A 13,412-nucleotide genomic window follows, 5' to 3' on the forward strand; every position below is an offset into this window, starting at 1 on the left:
AAATGGTAAACTACTCCGGTATCCTTACCAAGAAAATCCTAAATTGGGTCATTAAGAATCACATATAACTGAAAAATGATTAAACAACAAAATCCTATGTGCTTCATGATCAGGAACAATATGGTGCAATGGAATGAACACTCCATTTGGAGTAAGAAGAACTGGATTTGAATTCTAGCACTACTAATTAATATTTGGGGTAGGACAAATCCTTCTGGGTCTCAATTTCCTCACTCGCTAAAGAGGACTTGAAGGTCTCTTCCAGCTCTAAATCTTTGATCCTATTCATTCTAGGATGCTCCCCAAACTTGTGCTCACACTCAAGAGCAAGTATTTAGAGGATGGCTTTATGAGGTACCTTATAAATTGCTACTTTTAGTGTTAAAGATTATTAGTTTCCCCTTTTTCTCTCCAGAATACTTTCCATTAGCAGCCATCCAATAGATGCAATTAGCTCAAAGGGAAGGCATTGACTACAATTAAATAGAAAAGTAGCTACAAAACATTACTTCTATAAATGGGTTGGGGAATGTGTACTTTCCCACAAATATACACAGTATCCATAGAAAGAGCATGCACAGATCACAATAACAGGGAGTCACAATGCCCCCTGACATTAATAAAAATATCAAAATTACTGAGGCATAGATTCAGAGGTCACAAAACTCCGGTTTGGATAGGAACAGAAGTTGGTGGCTATTGATTCTAGACCATATCTAGGGAAAAAATGCCTTCTGCAACACACTTAGCTTACTGTGGTCATCCAGCTTTTGCTCACAGAACTTCAGAAGGGGGGAAATCCATTGTCACCCAAGGCAATCTGTCCCACTTTGGGGCAGTTCTAATTGATAGCAGGATTTTCCTTATGCAAAACCTAAAAGGATATCTCATTCCTAGATAGGACTAAGCTCCAACCATCCAAGGAACATAAAAATTATACTAGTCTGAGTTGAGTCAACTCTCCCTGTTATTCCTCCCTGCTGACTTCCTACAAATCCAACTGATTAAAGGTAGAAGCATCATATAGAATTAGAACATGGGACTAAAACTGATCTGTAAAAAGAGTTTTCTTTTATAACACAAAGGAATCAGTTCAGTATGATCAATTTTATTAGATGATGTATCTACCACAATCTTGATTTTCATTACATCTAGAGACTTTCATTACCTCTAGAGATTTCCATACATCTCTGTCCATTTGTCAATTTTCCTTGTTGATTTTTCAGTCTGGATTTGCATAAGATGGCATAAAATCTTAGATCACTGATTTAAAACTTGGAGGGGCCATCAAGTCCAATGCTTTCTCTTTATAGATGATCAAATTGAGGCAGAGAAATTATGTGACTTGCCTAAAGTCTCACAATTAATGAATACCTGAAATAAAATTTGAACCTGACTCTAAGCCCAGTACTTTTTCTGCCACTATCTGCTTCAAAAGACCATTGGATTTGACTTTAGAATGACTGGGTTCAATATTGTGTCTTCTTAACTTAATAGTTGTGTGATCTTGGGTGAATGTCTTCTCTTGGGATTCAGTTTCCTCATCTTCAAAATGAGACACTTGGAACTGATTATCTCTAAGATAAACTGAATAACCTAAGGTTGATGTGGGACTAGAATTGGATTACTTGCTTATTTCTGGGTTTCCACTCAATTAACAAGAAAATCTATACCTGGGATATAATTAAAATTCTGTTCTTGCTATTAGAAATATATCCCAATGCAACTATGAATCAGAGGAGCTGATAATATGATCATGAAACCATGATCTGGCAATCCTCAAAATCTAATTTAGACTTTTCTATCAGCCTCTGCTTTTTTTTCTAGAACAAAGCATTAATCATCTCTGCCTCATCTTCTCCACTGATAAAACCTTTGTGTATGACCCTGATAGTGATGCTTTGAGCACTGAGAAATTAAATTCATCTCAAATTATGAATGAGCAACATCATTCCATTACATCTACAGGATCAGAATTGTGGGGGTATCTGTGTTATGTTTTTATGAGCCTTTTGGACATTTTGCTAGTGTTGGATTTTTCTTATTATGTGGTCTAGAACAATAACATCATAGCTGTGTGTAACATCATCCCCATCTGTCAAGTGGGTAGGGACATAGTGACCTACTTTATAGGCTTTTTTCAAAGCATATATAAATTAATTTATAGTTCTTGGACCTTATCAGTGTGTATATTTCCTCAAATGATGACAATTATTACCTGTTCAAGCCCTCAGTTTCTATAAAACTCGTCTGTGTCCAATAAGTCCTTTACAAGGAGCCCACACAATATACTGGAGGTCTTCTTCTAGAGCTTTTGACATTTCATGACTGTCAAGGGTTGTCCCCACCTTCTCCCAACAAATCCAGCACCATGTTATCTAACCATATAGTTTCTGGTGTCATTCTTTATTCTACTAATATTGGGCAATTCTTTATTGGCAATGGATTATTGCAACTAATTCCTACCAACTATGTGCCTCTCCATTACCCTTTGGATGGTCCTAGTCTTAAATTATTTGGCGATGATAGTCTCTATAATTAGCAGTTACTAACAGAAAAAAATTATCATTAAAATGTAGACTTGTGTTACAAGAAGGAGTTTAGGGAGAGGGGTTCTTAAAATCAATGCCTCATTACCCCAAACAATCTTACGTGCCCTCTTCCTCCAGTTCACATCCATGTTCTGATCATTGCCCATGCACAGTATCTGCCTGAGATAAATATAATGATGAACTAGCTCAATGGGGTGCACATCTCACAGCATATTACAGTCTTTACAATATAAACATACCATGTCCACTTGGTGTTCTATATGTGGATAATCAAGCCTGAGCACTTTTCAGCAATTATAGTTCTTATTTAGAAGATTTAAATGTTCGAGGGTTCAATGCAGTTAGTAGCCATCTGCAAACATGAACATGGAGAGGGCTTCATCATTATCAAGGAACCCCTCTTCTATACCCTGTCACAATGGCAAATGCCTAAGGCAATCAAATGACTCCTTGTTTTATGCCTCACTTGATCATGAAGAAGGGCTATGGCATGAGGAGTAAAGAATCAAACTTTAAGTCAAGAAGACTTGGATTTAAAATCCTACCTTTGACATATACTAGCTATGTGATTCTAGGCAAGTCACCTTAATTCTCAGTACCCTAAGCAACTCTTTCGTATTATACAAACTTTAAAAAAATACACATCTCTTCTGATATTAGTAGTAGTAGTAGTAGTAGCTAATGTTTATATAGTAACAAGGTTTGTGAAGTATTTTTCAAATATTATCTCACTTGATCCTTACAATAACCCCACTTTATAGATGTGGAAACTGAGGTAAAAAGATCTTAAGTGACTTGCCCAAGATCATACAGGTAGTAAATGTCTAAGGTCAAATTTGAACTTGGGTCTTCCTGACTCCCGGTCCAGTGCTCTATCCACTGTACCAATTGGTTGCCAAGAATCAGGAGTTACTGGTTTTCTTTCTTTTACTTTTTGAATGATAACAGCATAGTCTAAATCTTATTTTTCCTTCCAAGCTTTGACACTGCCTTATTTCAGATACCTTGAGAATTAGTCCCTAGTGTGAGAAAATAGCTAATTAATAATATTGCATGACTTCTGTCTTGAACACTAACTGCCATATTTAATTAAAACATTTCAGCAATGCAATAAGTGGGAAAGTCTGCCAGAATGCTTTCTTTGAAGAAGAAATTTAATGAAGTTGCATTCAAAATCTGGTGAATTTCCATTATGAGATTCCTTTCCAAAAGCAATAAGGAAATGGAACATATTGCTTAAAAATTCAGGAACTTACTGCTCACTTAGGCTGGAGATTCACAGGTTTAAGATTTTACTTTGTCAGTGCATAACAACATTCCATAAAAAAGATTTGAAATAGAATAAAAAGCTCCCATGAGATTCTGATAAAAAGGGATCATGAAGTGTATCTGACAGAGGGATGAAAAGGGTTTTTAAAAATCAAGATAATTCAAGAGAAAGGAGACTTTTCTGAAACCCATTTGGAGGCCAGAGCTTTGGTGAAATTCAGATAGGCTTATGACTCCATAGTCATAGAGTGAACCCAGCCATGAGATATCTGTGCAATGTGATGCATTATATACAATTTCCCCCAAAGTCATTGTGAGATAAAATGACCTTCCAGAAGGTCCAGGAAACAGATGAGAGAAAGGAAAGAAACATGCCCAGTGGCTGTCCAAAATAGATCCACAAATTAGAAGACTTCATGAATCGACAGATTATTGACCGGCATCCTGCAAGGCTGGATCAGTGTGTGTCCATGAACCTCAGGGCACAAGAAACACCCAGTATGAAGGGATTACTCTGAAAGTAGGCTTTGGAGAAGAATCCTTAGACTAACTCGGGGTGCTATCCATTATAGGCTTTAACAGAGGTTTAACTAGGAGTGTGGAATTTCTGGAGGGAATTGATAGAAAAGTTGTGAATATTTTATAAGTGAAAGAATGGAAGTACACTCTGTCCTTTACTTTTTGTTATGTGGGGTGGCTTTCTGCATAAGGAGAGAGTGTAGATATATTTGGAATTGAAAATGATAGAAAAAGAAATAATAGCAATATTTTTAAATTAAAATTTTTTTTAAATGATGGGTGGGTAACTGTATATTGACTGGTAAAATTATAGTGGAGAAGGGAGAAAGATGATAGTAGTGTTAATCAGGCAGGAAAAATTTGCTAGTAGATATAAAGTATCAAGAGAAAATCCACATTTAATCCTCTTTATTCCCATTCTCATGAATGAATTGAATAGTGTATGAGAAGAAAAATCTCTGGTGAAAAATTTTATTCATTGATGTGTATTACTTTTTGTCTAGAATGCAAATCATCATCAGGATGGCAAACCATGTTGTATAATCCAAAATAGTTAGGTTTAATTGAAAATTTCCAGTTTGTATTCATATATTTGGCATCAAATGTATATTTGAAAACTCAGTTGGAGAGCTCCCCAGTGATGACTTTATAAACATGAGAGTTTTTCCTTTGGATCCTGTGATGAGGTGTAATGAAAAAAAAAATAACTAGATATGGAAGGATCAGTGAAGAAACATTTATTAAGTGCCTACTGTGTTGCTCACAAGAAGACCCGAGTTCAAATCTTATCTTTTCCTAGTTTTAAGTCACTTTTCAGTGCATGACCTCAGTTACCACATCTATAAAATAAGTAACTTAAACTAAGTGATCCCTAAGGTCTTTTTTTTTACCTTAATGTTTTATATTAATCCAAAATCACAGAATCTGGGTGAGAAGGGTCCTCAGAGGACTCTTAGTTCAACCTCTACCCAGAACAAGCATCCTCTTTACAACATACCTGACAAATGGTCATCAAATCTTTATTTTAAGATTCCTCTCTGGTGGGGAACATACTGCTTCATCAAGGGATTCATTGTCAGTCAGTCTTTAGGAGTTTCAGAACTTTTCTCTTAAATTGAGTTCAACAAGAACTCTTCCTCCTATCCAACATCAGCATCCTCCTGTTTTTCTTTGTTATCCCCTTTGGAGGCAACATAAGCAGTTCTAATTCATCTTCCATGTTTCAGCTCTTTAGGTACTTGAAGATGGAAACCATGTTTCCCTTTCCTTCAATTTTTCTCTTCTCCACCCTAAACATCCTCATTTCCATTCATTGATCTTTGAATGGCTTCATGACCTTTTCATCATGGTCTCGCCTCTGAATATGTTCCAGCTTCTCAAAATAAGGGACAGTACTACAGATGTAATATGACCAGGGTAGAGTACATTAGCTCTATCACCTCCTGTATTTTGCACAGTATACTTCTCATAATGTCACCTAAAATTGTATTCGTTTTCTTGAATGCCTTGTTAATTCACTATGCTTGTAACCGATTAAAATCCTAGCCCTTTTTTTATACAGTCTTTTATCTATTTACATCTCCCACATACTATAGAGGTGATTTTTTTTAAAACCCAAGTTTAGGATTTTATGTATACAGTGTAAATGTTTTAAATGATGTTTCATTTTATCCTCATTTTATATAAAAACCTTTTTAAAGTTCATTTAAAAGTTTTTGAGTTCCAAATTCTCTCTCTCCTTCCCATTCACCCTCCCTGAGATGGTAAGAAATTTAATAGAGATTTTACATATGCAACATAATACATAATGCACACATGCACACACACATATATGTAACAGAAAATATTTTACATGATACACATACATACATAATTTTATTTTAAAAGCTAGAATTGGCCCATCATTCAAGCTATCAAGACTTTGTTCAATCCTTAGCTATATGCTGTTTTAGCTATCCCTCTCCACTTTGTGTCATCTTTGAGTGTTATTACTACTTTAAGTTACTGATAAAAATGTCAAATAGCACCATGGATAGATCCTTGAGACATTTCAATACAGACCCCTTTCAGAGTTAAGAGCAACTCATTAATGATCAATCTTTGGGTACAATCACTTAACTAGTGTTGAACAGAACCAGTTATACAATCACCTAGGCAACACATAATCCTTTTTTTAGCATTTTGCCTGAATCAAAGTCAAGCTTATTGTCCTTTAATTTGAAAACTCTTTCCTATTTTTTAAAAAATGAAGATTTTGCCCTTTCTCAATTCTTGTGGCATTTCTTTTTCACTTTCTTTGAGAGATCACCAATGGTGGTTCAGTAATTATAGCACACTCAGATGCAGTAGATCATGGCCTCATAATTTTTGAGGACACTTTATTGTATCTTCCTATTTCTTTGGTTATTTTGAGTTTCAGTTGCCTGTGTAGCTTTTTTGTTCTATTGTCCCTTCTCTGAAGATCATTGTTCTTAACAAAAAAACAAACAAACATAAATCACTTATCCCTAGCTCTTTGTGTTACCTGCTGCTATATACCTTATTATCTACTTTCTCTTGACCAGTTGATGTATAATGTATCCAATGACAATATTGCTGTTGTTTCTCCTTCTTTTGATACTTACTAAAATTTTTTCAACTTTGCTTTTTATCATTCATTCAGGTCTATATTTAGTACATCTTATGTGCTTGACACTGTCCTAGGCTCTTTGGATATAAACACACAAAAACAATAAAAGTCTTAAAAGAATCTTAAATTCAATTGGCATAAAGCAGCATGTAAACACACTAAAATGCACTACAAAATAATACCAAAATAGTACAAAGTCATTTCTGAGGGGAGGGTATTAGCAAATAATTGGATCAGGACTGATGGTTTGTAGGAGGTTGCAGATGTGCTGAACCTTAAAGGGATATAGGAATTCAGTGAGGTAGCAGTGAGAATGTGGTACATTCCAGGCATGAGGAATAGGCCATGCAAAGATATGGAAATAAGAGAGGAAAAGTCATATGAGGAATGGTGCCAAAAGTTAGAAGCAGAGCCAGAAGAATAAAGCTTGAGTGTCCTGAATCTCTTCCAAGAATTCAGGTCCCAGGAGAAATTCACATATTGGAACAGGGGCTGGAATAATTGAGGAGTGTTCCAGGGTACAAACAAAGCAGGAGAGTATAGATAGTCCAGGGTGAAGTTGCCCCAGGTATTGAGGGAATTCCATTTAAATACCAAAACAGATGTTTGGCAAATGACTGAATATAAATGGTGAGGGAGAGGAAAACATCAAAGATAAATGCCAATTTTGTGAACATTGGTGAAGAATGGCAGAAGAATTGAGAAAAATATACTTTGGATGGGTTGAGTTTGAAATTCAGACAATATGTTCAATTGGAGATTTTTAGTAGGCAGAATGGTAAAAACAGTGCTGTGGAGGAAGACTGAGAACTTCCAAGAACTTCCAATACAACTTCCAAGAAATGATGCTAGAACTCATGGAAATCAATGAGATCACTGAGAGAGAAGAAAACAGGAACAAATCTACAACCATGGTGCATCCACAGAGAAGGGATGGATTATGGATGATGATCTAGCAAAAGAATCTGAGAAATGGTCAGAGAAATAGACAGACAACTAGGAAAGAACACTGTCATGAAAATCCATGGGAGAAATAATAGCTACAGGGAGGGGAAAGTCAAATGAACTACATAATATAAATTAGTCATGAAGAATGAGGATTTTTTTTTAATCATGAGATCTAACCATTGAGAAAAGCCATTTCAGTTGAGTGATAAAGTCAGAATATATTGCAAGTGGTTAAGAAGAGTGTGGAGGTAAGTAGGTAGAGGCCACAAGAATGGTTTGGGGTTTTTTGTTTGTTTGTTTGTTTGTTTTGACTGAAGTTTGCCTGTCAAAGGAAGGAGAGATTAAGATGATTATGCTACTCCATCAAAGCTATGAGTTTGCATTTTTTGTATGTCCAGTGCTTAGTCCAGTCCCTAGAACATAGTAAGTACTTGATAAATGCTTATTGGCTATCTATGACAAGTGTATCATCCTAATATATATTGTTATTTTATCACCACATTATATTTCATGTGCTTTTGAGGGTATATTTTATACTTATTCATAGCCAAGTTCCAGTTAGGAGTCCCATTCCACCAATTCTCAGTGTGGTCCTATCTGCTTCTGTGAGTAGGATCACCTTATTTATTATTCAGACTCTATGCATACTTTGTATCTAGACATCTAAGGCCATGGGGTTTTATTACTGGTTTCCTTCTTGGATTTTATTTCCTATAAATGACCTGAACCACTCTCTATGGTGACCATTGTTTCTTTCATGTATCTGCTGCTCTTTATGGTATCTAGTTTTGCAGATATATTTGGGCTGTTTTATTTCTCTTTATAAAAAAAAGAAAAGAGACATCTTGCCCTGAACAGATCTACATTCCAGAATATCAACTATAGAAATGTATACTGTTCCCTTAGGGGTTACTGCTGCCTAGACTGTCAAGTCATATAATTGTCTTGAGGTCAATTATGTCTAGATATTTTCAACCAACAAACATGTATTAATCAGCTCAAATACTGCTTTCTACAGGAATTTTTTTTGGATTCCTTTCTGCTTTTAGTGCCTACACCCTCTTCCCCAAGTTTACCTCATGACTAATTATTTTTATGCGCAAATAAATACTGATGTAGTGAATAGAGTGCCGGGTCTGGATCAGGGAGACTCATCTTCCTGAGTTTAAATCTAGCATCAGACTGTTTGACCCTTGTATAATTGTCATAGGGATTGCAATACCCTCCTCAGGGGGGACTGCATAATTGTCATAAGGATTGTATAATTGTCATGAAACTAAAAAATCTTTTGAGAAAGAAACATTTCAGGAAAAAGAGCTCAATAACTCTTTGAATCAAGAAAATGAATTGCTTGAAGAAGGTACCATAAAGATCCTGAAGAACCTTCACTGCATCAGAAGACCCAGAATGAACTTTGGAGTATAATTGATTGAACTGTGAGGGGTTGAACACAAACATTTTGAATGTAAACTTGCATGCTAAAGGGGATTGTCTCCTAATTGACTTATTGGCAATGCACCTAGCAAATGGTTTGTGCTCTCTCTCTCTCTCTCTCTCTCTCTCTCTCTCTCTCTCTCTCTCTCTCTCTCTCTCTCTCTCTCTCTCTCCCCCGTCCTCCCTATCTCTTTCATTTCCCTATTATCTCTAACTATTGTAGTTTTTGATTATGTAAAATGATTCATTGGGGAGACTAGTCTCCCAACGAATCACAGGGGGATTGTAAAAGGGAATTCTTTGCTCTCTCTAAGTTTACACTTGTGAAAGGGAATCACTTATTCCCTTTGTCTATTTTGAGTTAACAATTTGGTTAACAATAACTTAAGTACCCCTACTTAATGCCTTACTAGACTGAAGACAGGATTAACTCTCCTTTGTCCACTTTTGGATTGAACCAAGAAAAGCTTGAACTAGATGTAGGAGTTCACAAGTCATTTAGTGCCATGGGTGACAACTCCAGAAGCTTGTGAATCCTATGATCAGAGTTGACACCTTCAGAGGCCTTTGATAAGAGTTCATCCCTCCAGAAGGTGAGAACTGGTTCCCACAAACACTGTCCCCTGGGCAGTGCTAGCACCATAAAAGCAATGAATCCTTTGGCTTAAGTCAGTCTTGTGGAGATAGTCTCCGGACTGGAGAGAGTCTCTAAGAGAGCTTTTCTGGAGACTGTGGCTTGGATTGTAGGCTTGGAGCTCAGTTTCAACTTGGACTCTGACTCCTAGACTACTTTGTGGGGTGAGTGAAAAGCTGACTCCTTTCCTAGCTTCTGGAGAGACTAACTTCCATCTTGGAGTAGGCCGAGTGGTTACTCACTACTGGCTTTCCTGGTTGAGAGCTAATTAGTCTCTGCTTGGATTATGATAGGATAGATAACCTCTCTAGCCCCCTCACATTTCTTTTTTGTTTCTTCTCTATTTTTATATATTTGTAAATACATTTCTGACTCAAGATATAATAAATATTGGTGACCACATAATTTTATAAAATTATTGTCCAACTATTAAATTTTATCCTTAAACCCTGGGCAAATCACTTAATCCTGTTTGCCTCAGTTTCCTCATCTGTCAAAAGAACTGGAGAAGAAAATGGCAAACCATCCCAGTATCTTTGCCAAGAAAACCCTAAATAGGGTCACAAAGAGTCAGACATCACTGAAACAACTAAACAACAGCAAAATGTATGTACATGCATATGTGTTTACATGCACACATATAAATATATATATGCATATATGTACATATTTTCTCCATAGTTAGAATACATATTCCTTGAGGGCAGGCATTGTTTTGCTTTTATGATTGTATTCATAGCATTTAGCAGTGTCTGGTACATAGTAGAAGCTTAATAAATGTCTGATTAATTGTCTACTTTATATCATGCAAGAGGCTTTTTTTCATAGTAGAGTGTCAGCCATGGAGTCAGGGAGACCTGAGTCCAAATTCTACTTCTTACTGGTTGTATGACCCTGGGCAAGTCACCTAAACTCTTAGAGCTCCTGGCAAATGTTGGAGGCTATAGTTGGCAGAGAAGGTACCAACTTACCTTGGGAGAGGGAGTTTCCTACCCAGAAGTTCCCTGTACTAATGAAATCACAGATCTATGTCTTATCTCTTCATATCAGGCACTGTGCTAACCACTGGGGATACAAAGAGGAAAACAATTCCAGAACTATATAGCTTACCTTTCTGTCTTCAGTTCTTATAGACCAATTAATTCAGTGTTACTTTAATTCAGTAAAAACCTCAGATTTGAACATACTCTCCAGTTTCCTTTCTCTCATTTAGAATGGTTGGTCAGTTGCCATATGTTAAAAATCCATAAAGAAACCTGGTTTCGATGCTCTTAATATCTTTTTTTTTTAACCCTTATCTTCCATCTTGGAGTCAATACTGTGTATTGGTTCCAAGGTGTAAGAGTGGTAAGGGCTAGGCAATGGGGGTTAAGTGACTTGGGAGGGCCACACAGCTAGTAAATGTCTGAGACCAGATTTGAAACTGGGACCTCCCATCTCTAAGCCTGGCTCTCAATCCACTGAGCCACCCAGCTGCCCCCAATATCTTTTTTAATGTTTCTCCTACTTCATGTCTACAGTTTGACAAAATACTTTCTCACAAATTGGCCCATTTGAAAATTGCAATAACACTCTGAGGTAATCTGGGCAATTATTATTATTCCCATTTTACAGATTGGCAAGTTGAGGTTCATCAGGGCTTAGCAATTCACCCACATTCCACAGTCAGTTGAGCAGCAGAGTCCCAGGTTCTCTGACTCCAGGTCCAGCCCGTTTTTCCATCACACCAGTAGAAGCCAAAAATGCTTCTTTCTTTCAATAGCTTATTTTGCCTTGCAGATGGTACCAGTGGGTGAAATTAAAAGATCCAATCAAAGTCCACTGTATGTCTGACCTTTGCCCAAATTTCAGTCCCACTGAAGCTAAACTTCGCCTTGTGACTCATGGAGAAGTTGTTTGGGGGTGGTGTAGAAGACTGGAATAATTAACTCCCCTCTCCCTGATGACAAATATAAGTGCCTATGATTGGCTTTAGTGGAAACTGTATGAGGGAAGTGAAACCTTAATATCCAGAGGTGGTAAGAGAAAGTCTATAAAAATCACAGTGTTCCTTGGTGGCTCAAAGATGTGTCTGTCTTCTGAAAGCAAAATGTTATGAAATTTCTACCCTCCAATTATGCCGGCAGGTAAAATGAAATGCACTCTGTCCCCCAATGCCAAGATTGCATCTGCCTGTCATAAAGTGCCAGTTTGCCCCATACTGCTGTTTTAAATGCTTTTCTTTTTCCTTTTGAAATGCTTTAACATATGTGGTCTGGAATCCTCTAAAAGTTGTGTGTTTTGTAACAAAGTGGATTTTTTCAAATATCTGAATGCTCAGTGGTGATGTGTAAGACTCCAGGTGTTCCTGCCCATGGGATGGTGGAAGGAAGTGATCTTAGATATGGGGCCCAGGTTTACTTCAGGTGCCTCCCGGGGTACAGCTTAAAAGGCAATCGGGTTGCCTTATGTCAGCTTGATGGAAGCTGGACCACACATGACCCAGCCTGTGGTAAGGGTGCTGTTTGTTTATTTCTCTCTTGGGTTGACCAATGTACTTTAATAATGAAGGTTCTCTCACAAGCCTTGAAGCTTCTAAGATGGAAAATGTCAATACCCCACAATTTTAGCATGTCTGAGAACTGACCTAGCTCTCCTCTGATTGATTACCCTAGGTGCTCATCAATTAATCAAACAACAAGTATTTCTATTTCTTATTAATCTCTTACTCTGTTCCAGTCTTTGTATTGGACTCTGGAGATACAAAGACAAAAATGAAAGTCTCTGCCCTCAAGGAGCTTCCATTCTATCTACGACACCAACACCATGACAGTCTCTCCCTTTTTGTCCTGACAATTGCTTAAAGTTGGTGTATGTGTGTGAATTAGAGACAGACAGACAGACAGACAGAGACAGAGACAGAGAGACAGAGAGAGACAGAGAGACAGTGAGACAGAGATAGAGAGACAGAGAGATAGAGACAGAGACAGAGAGACAGAAAGAAAGAGACAGAGACAGAGAGAGAATTTATTAAACACTTAATATGAGGAAAGATTTTAATATAAATTAGATTCCTATGATGAAGACTGCTGTCCTTTGACATGAAGGGTCTTTGGGAAATCATTCATAAAAATAGATTTTCTACCTTTCTATAATTTAATTGACAAATATTCTGAGTTTCAGAGAATTTAAATGACTTGGTTATGATCACAGTGTTTGTATCAGAGGTAGAACCTAGACCAAGTTCTAATTGACTAAGTCTAATCTCTGTCCTCAAAGTCCAGAAAATAGAGACTTTGATGAGATAAAAGAGAATAGGCTATGGCTTTCTCAAATGGGCTGAGATTTATTTCCCAGTCACTACCATCTAAGTCTAGAGATTTTCTGGCAAAGAGTTCTGTTCACAGGAGTAAACAAAGAATTCCAGGACTGTATACCTTAGCTTTCT

At 37.0% G+C, this 13,412-nt stretch overlaps 1 protein-coding gene across 1 annotated transcript in view; it reads left to right on the forward strand.

Moving 5' to 3' along the window:
* PAMR1 (peptidase domain containing associated with muscle regeneration 1) overlaps positions 1-13,412 on the forward strand; it is a 113,018-nt gene that overhangs the window by 83,445 nt on the left and 16,161 nt on the right. The window contains exon 5 of the mRNA XM_056803783.1: positions 12,306-12,476. Within this exon, the coding sequence (XP_056659761.1) occupies positions 12,306-12,476 (171 nt within the window). The remainder of the gene's footprint in view (positions 1-12,305; positions 12,477-13,412) is intronic.

Source organism: Monodelphis domestica, chromosome 6 (assembly GCF_027887165.1).
Source record: "Monodelphis domestica isolate mMonDom1 chromosome 6, mMonDom1.pri, whole genome shotgun sequence".
In the NCBI taxonomy this organism is placed as follows: domain Eukaryota; kingdom Metazoa; phylum Chordata; class Mammalia; order Didelphimorphia; family Didelphidae; genus Monodelphis; species Monodelphis domestica.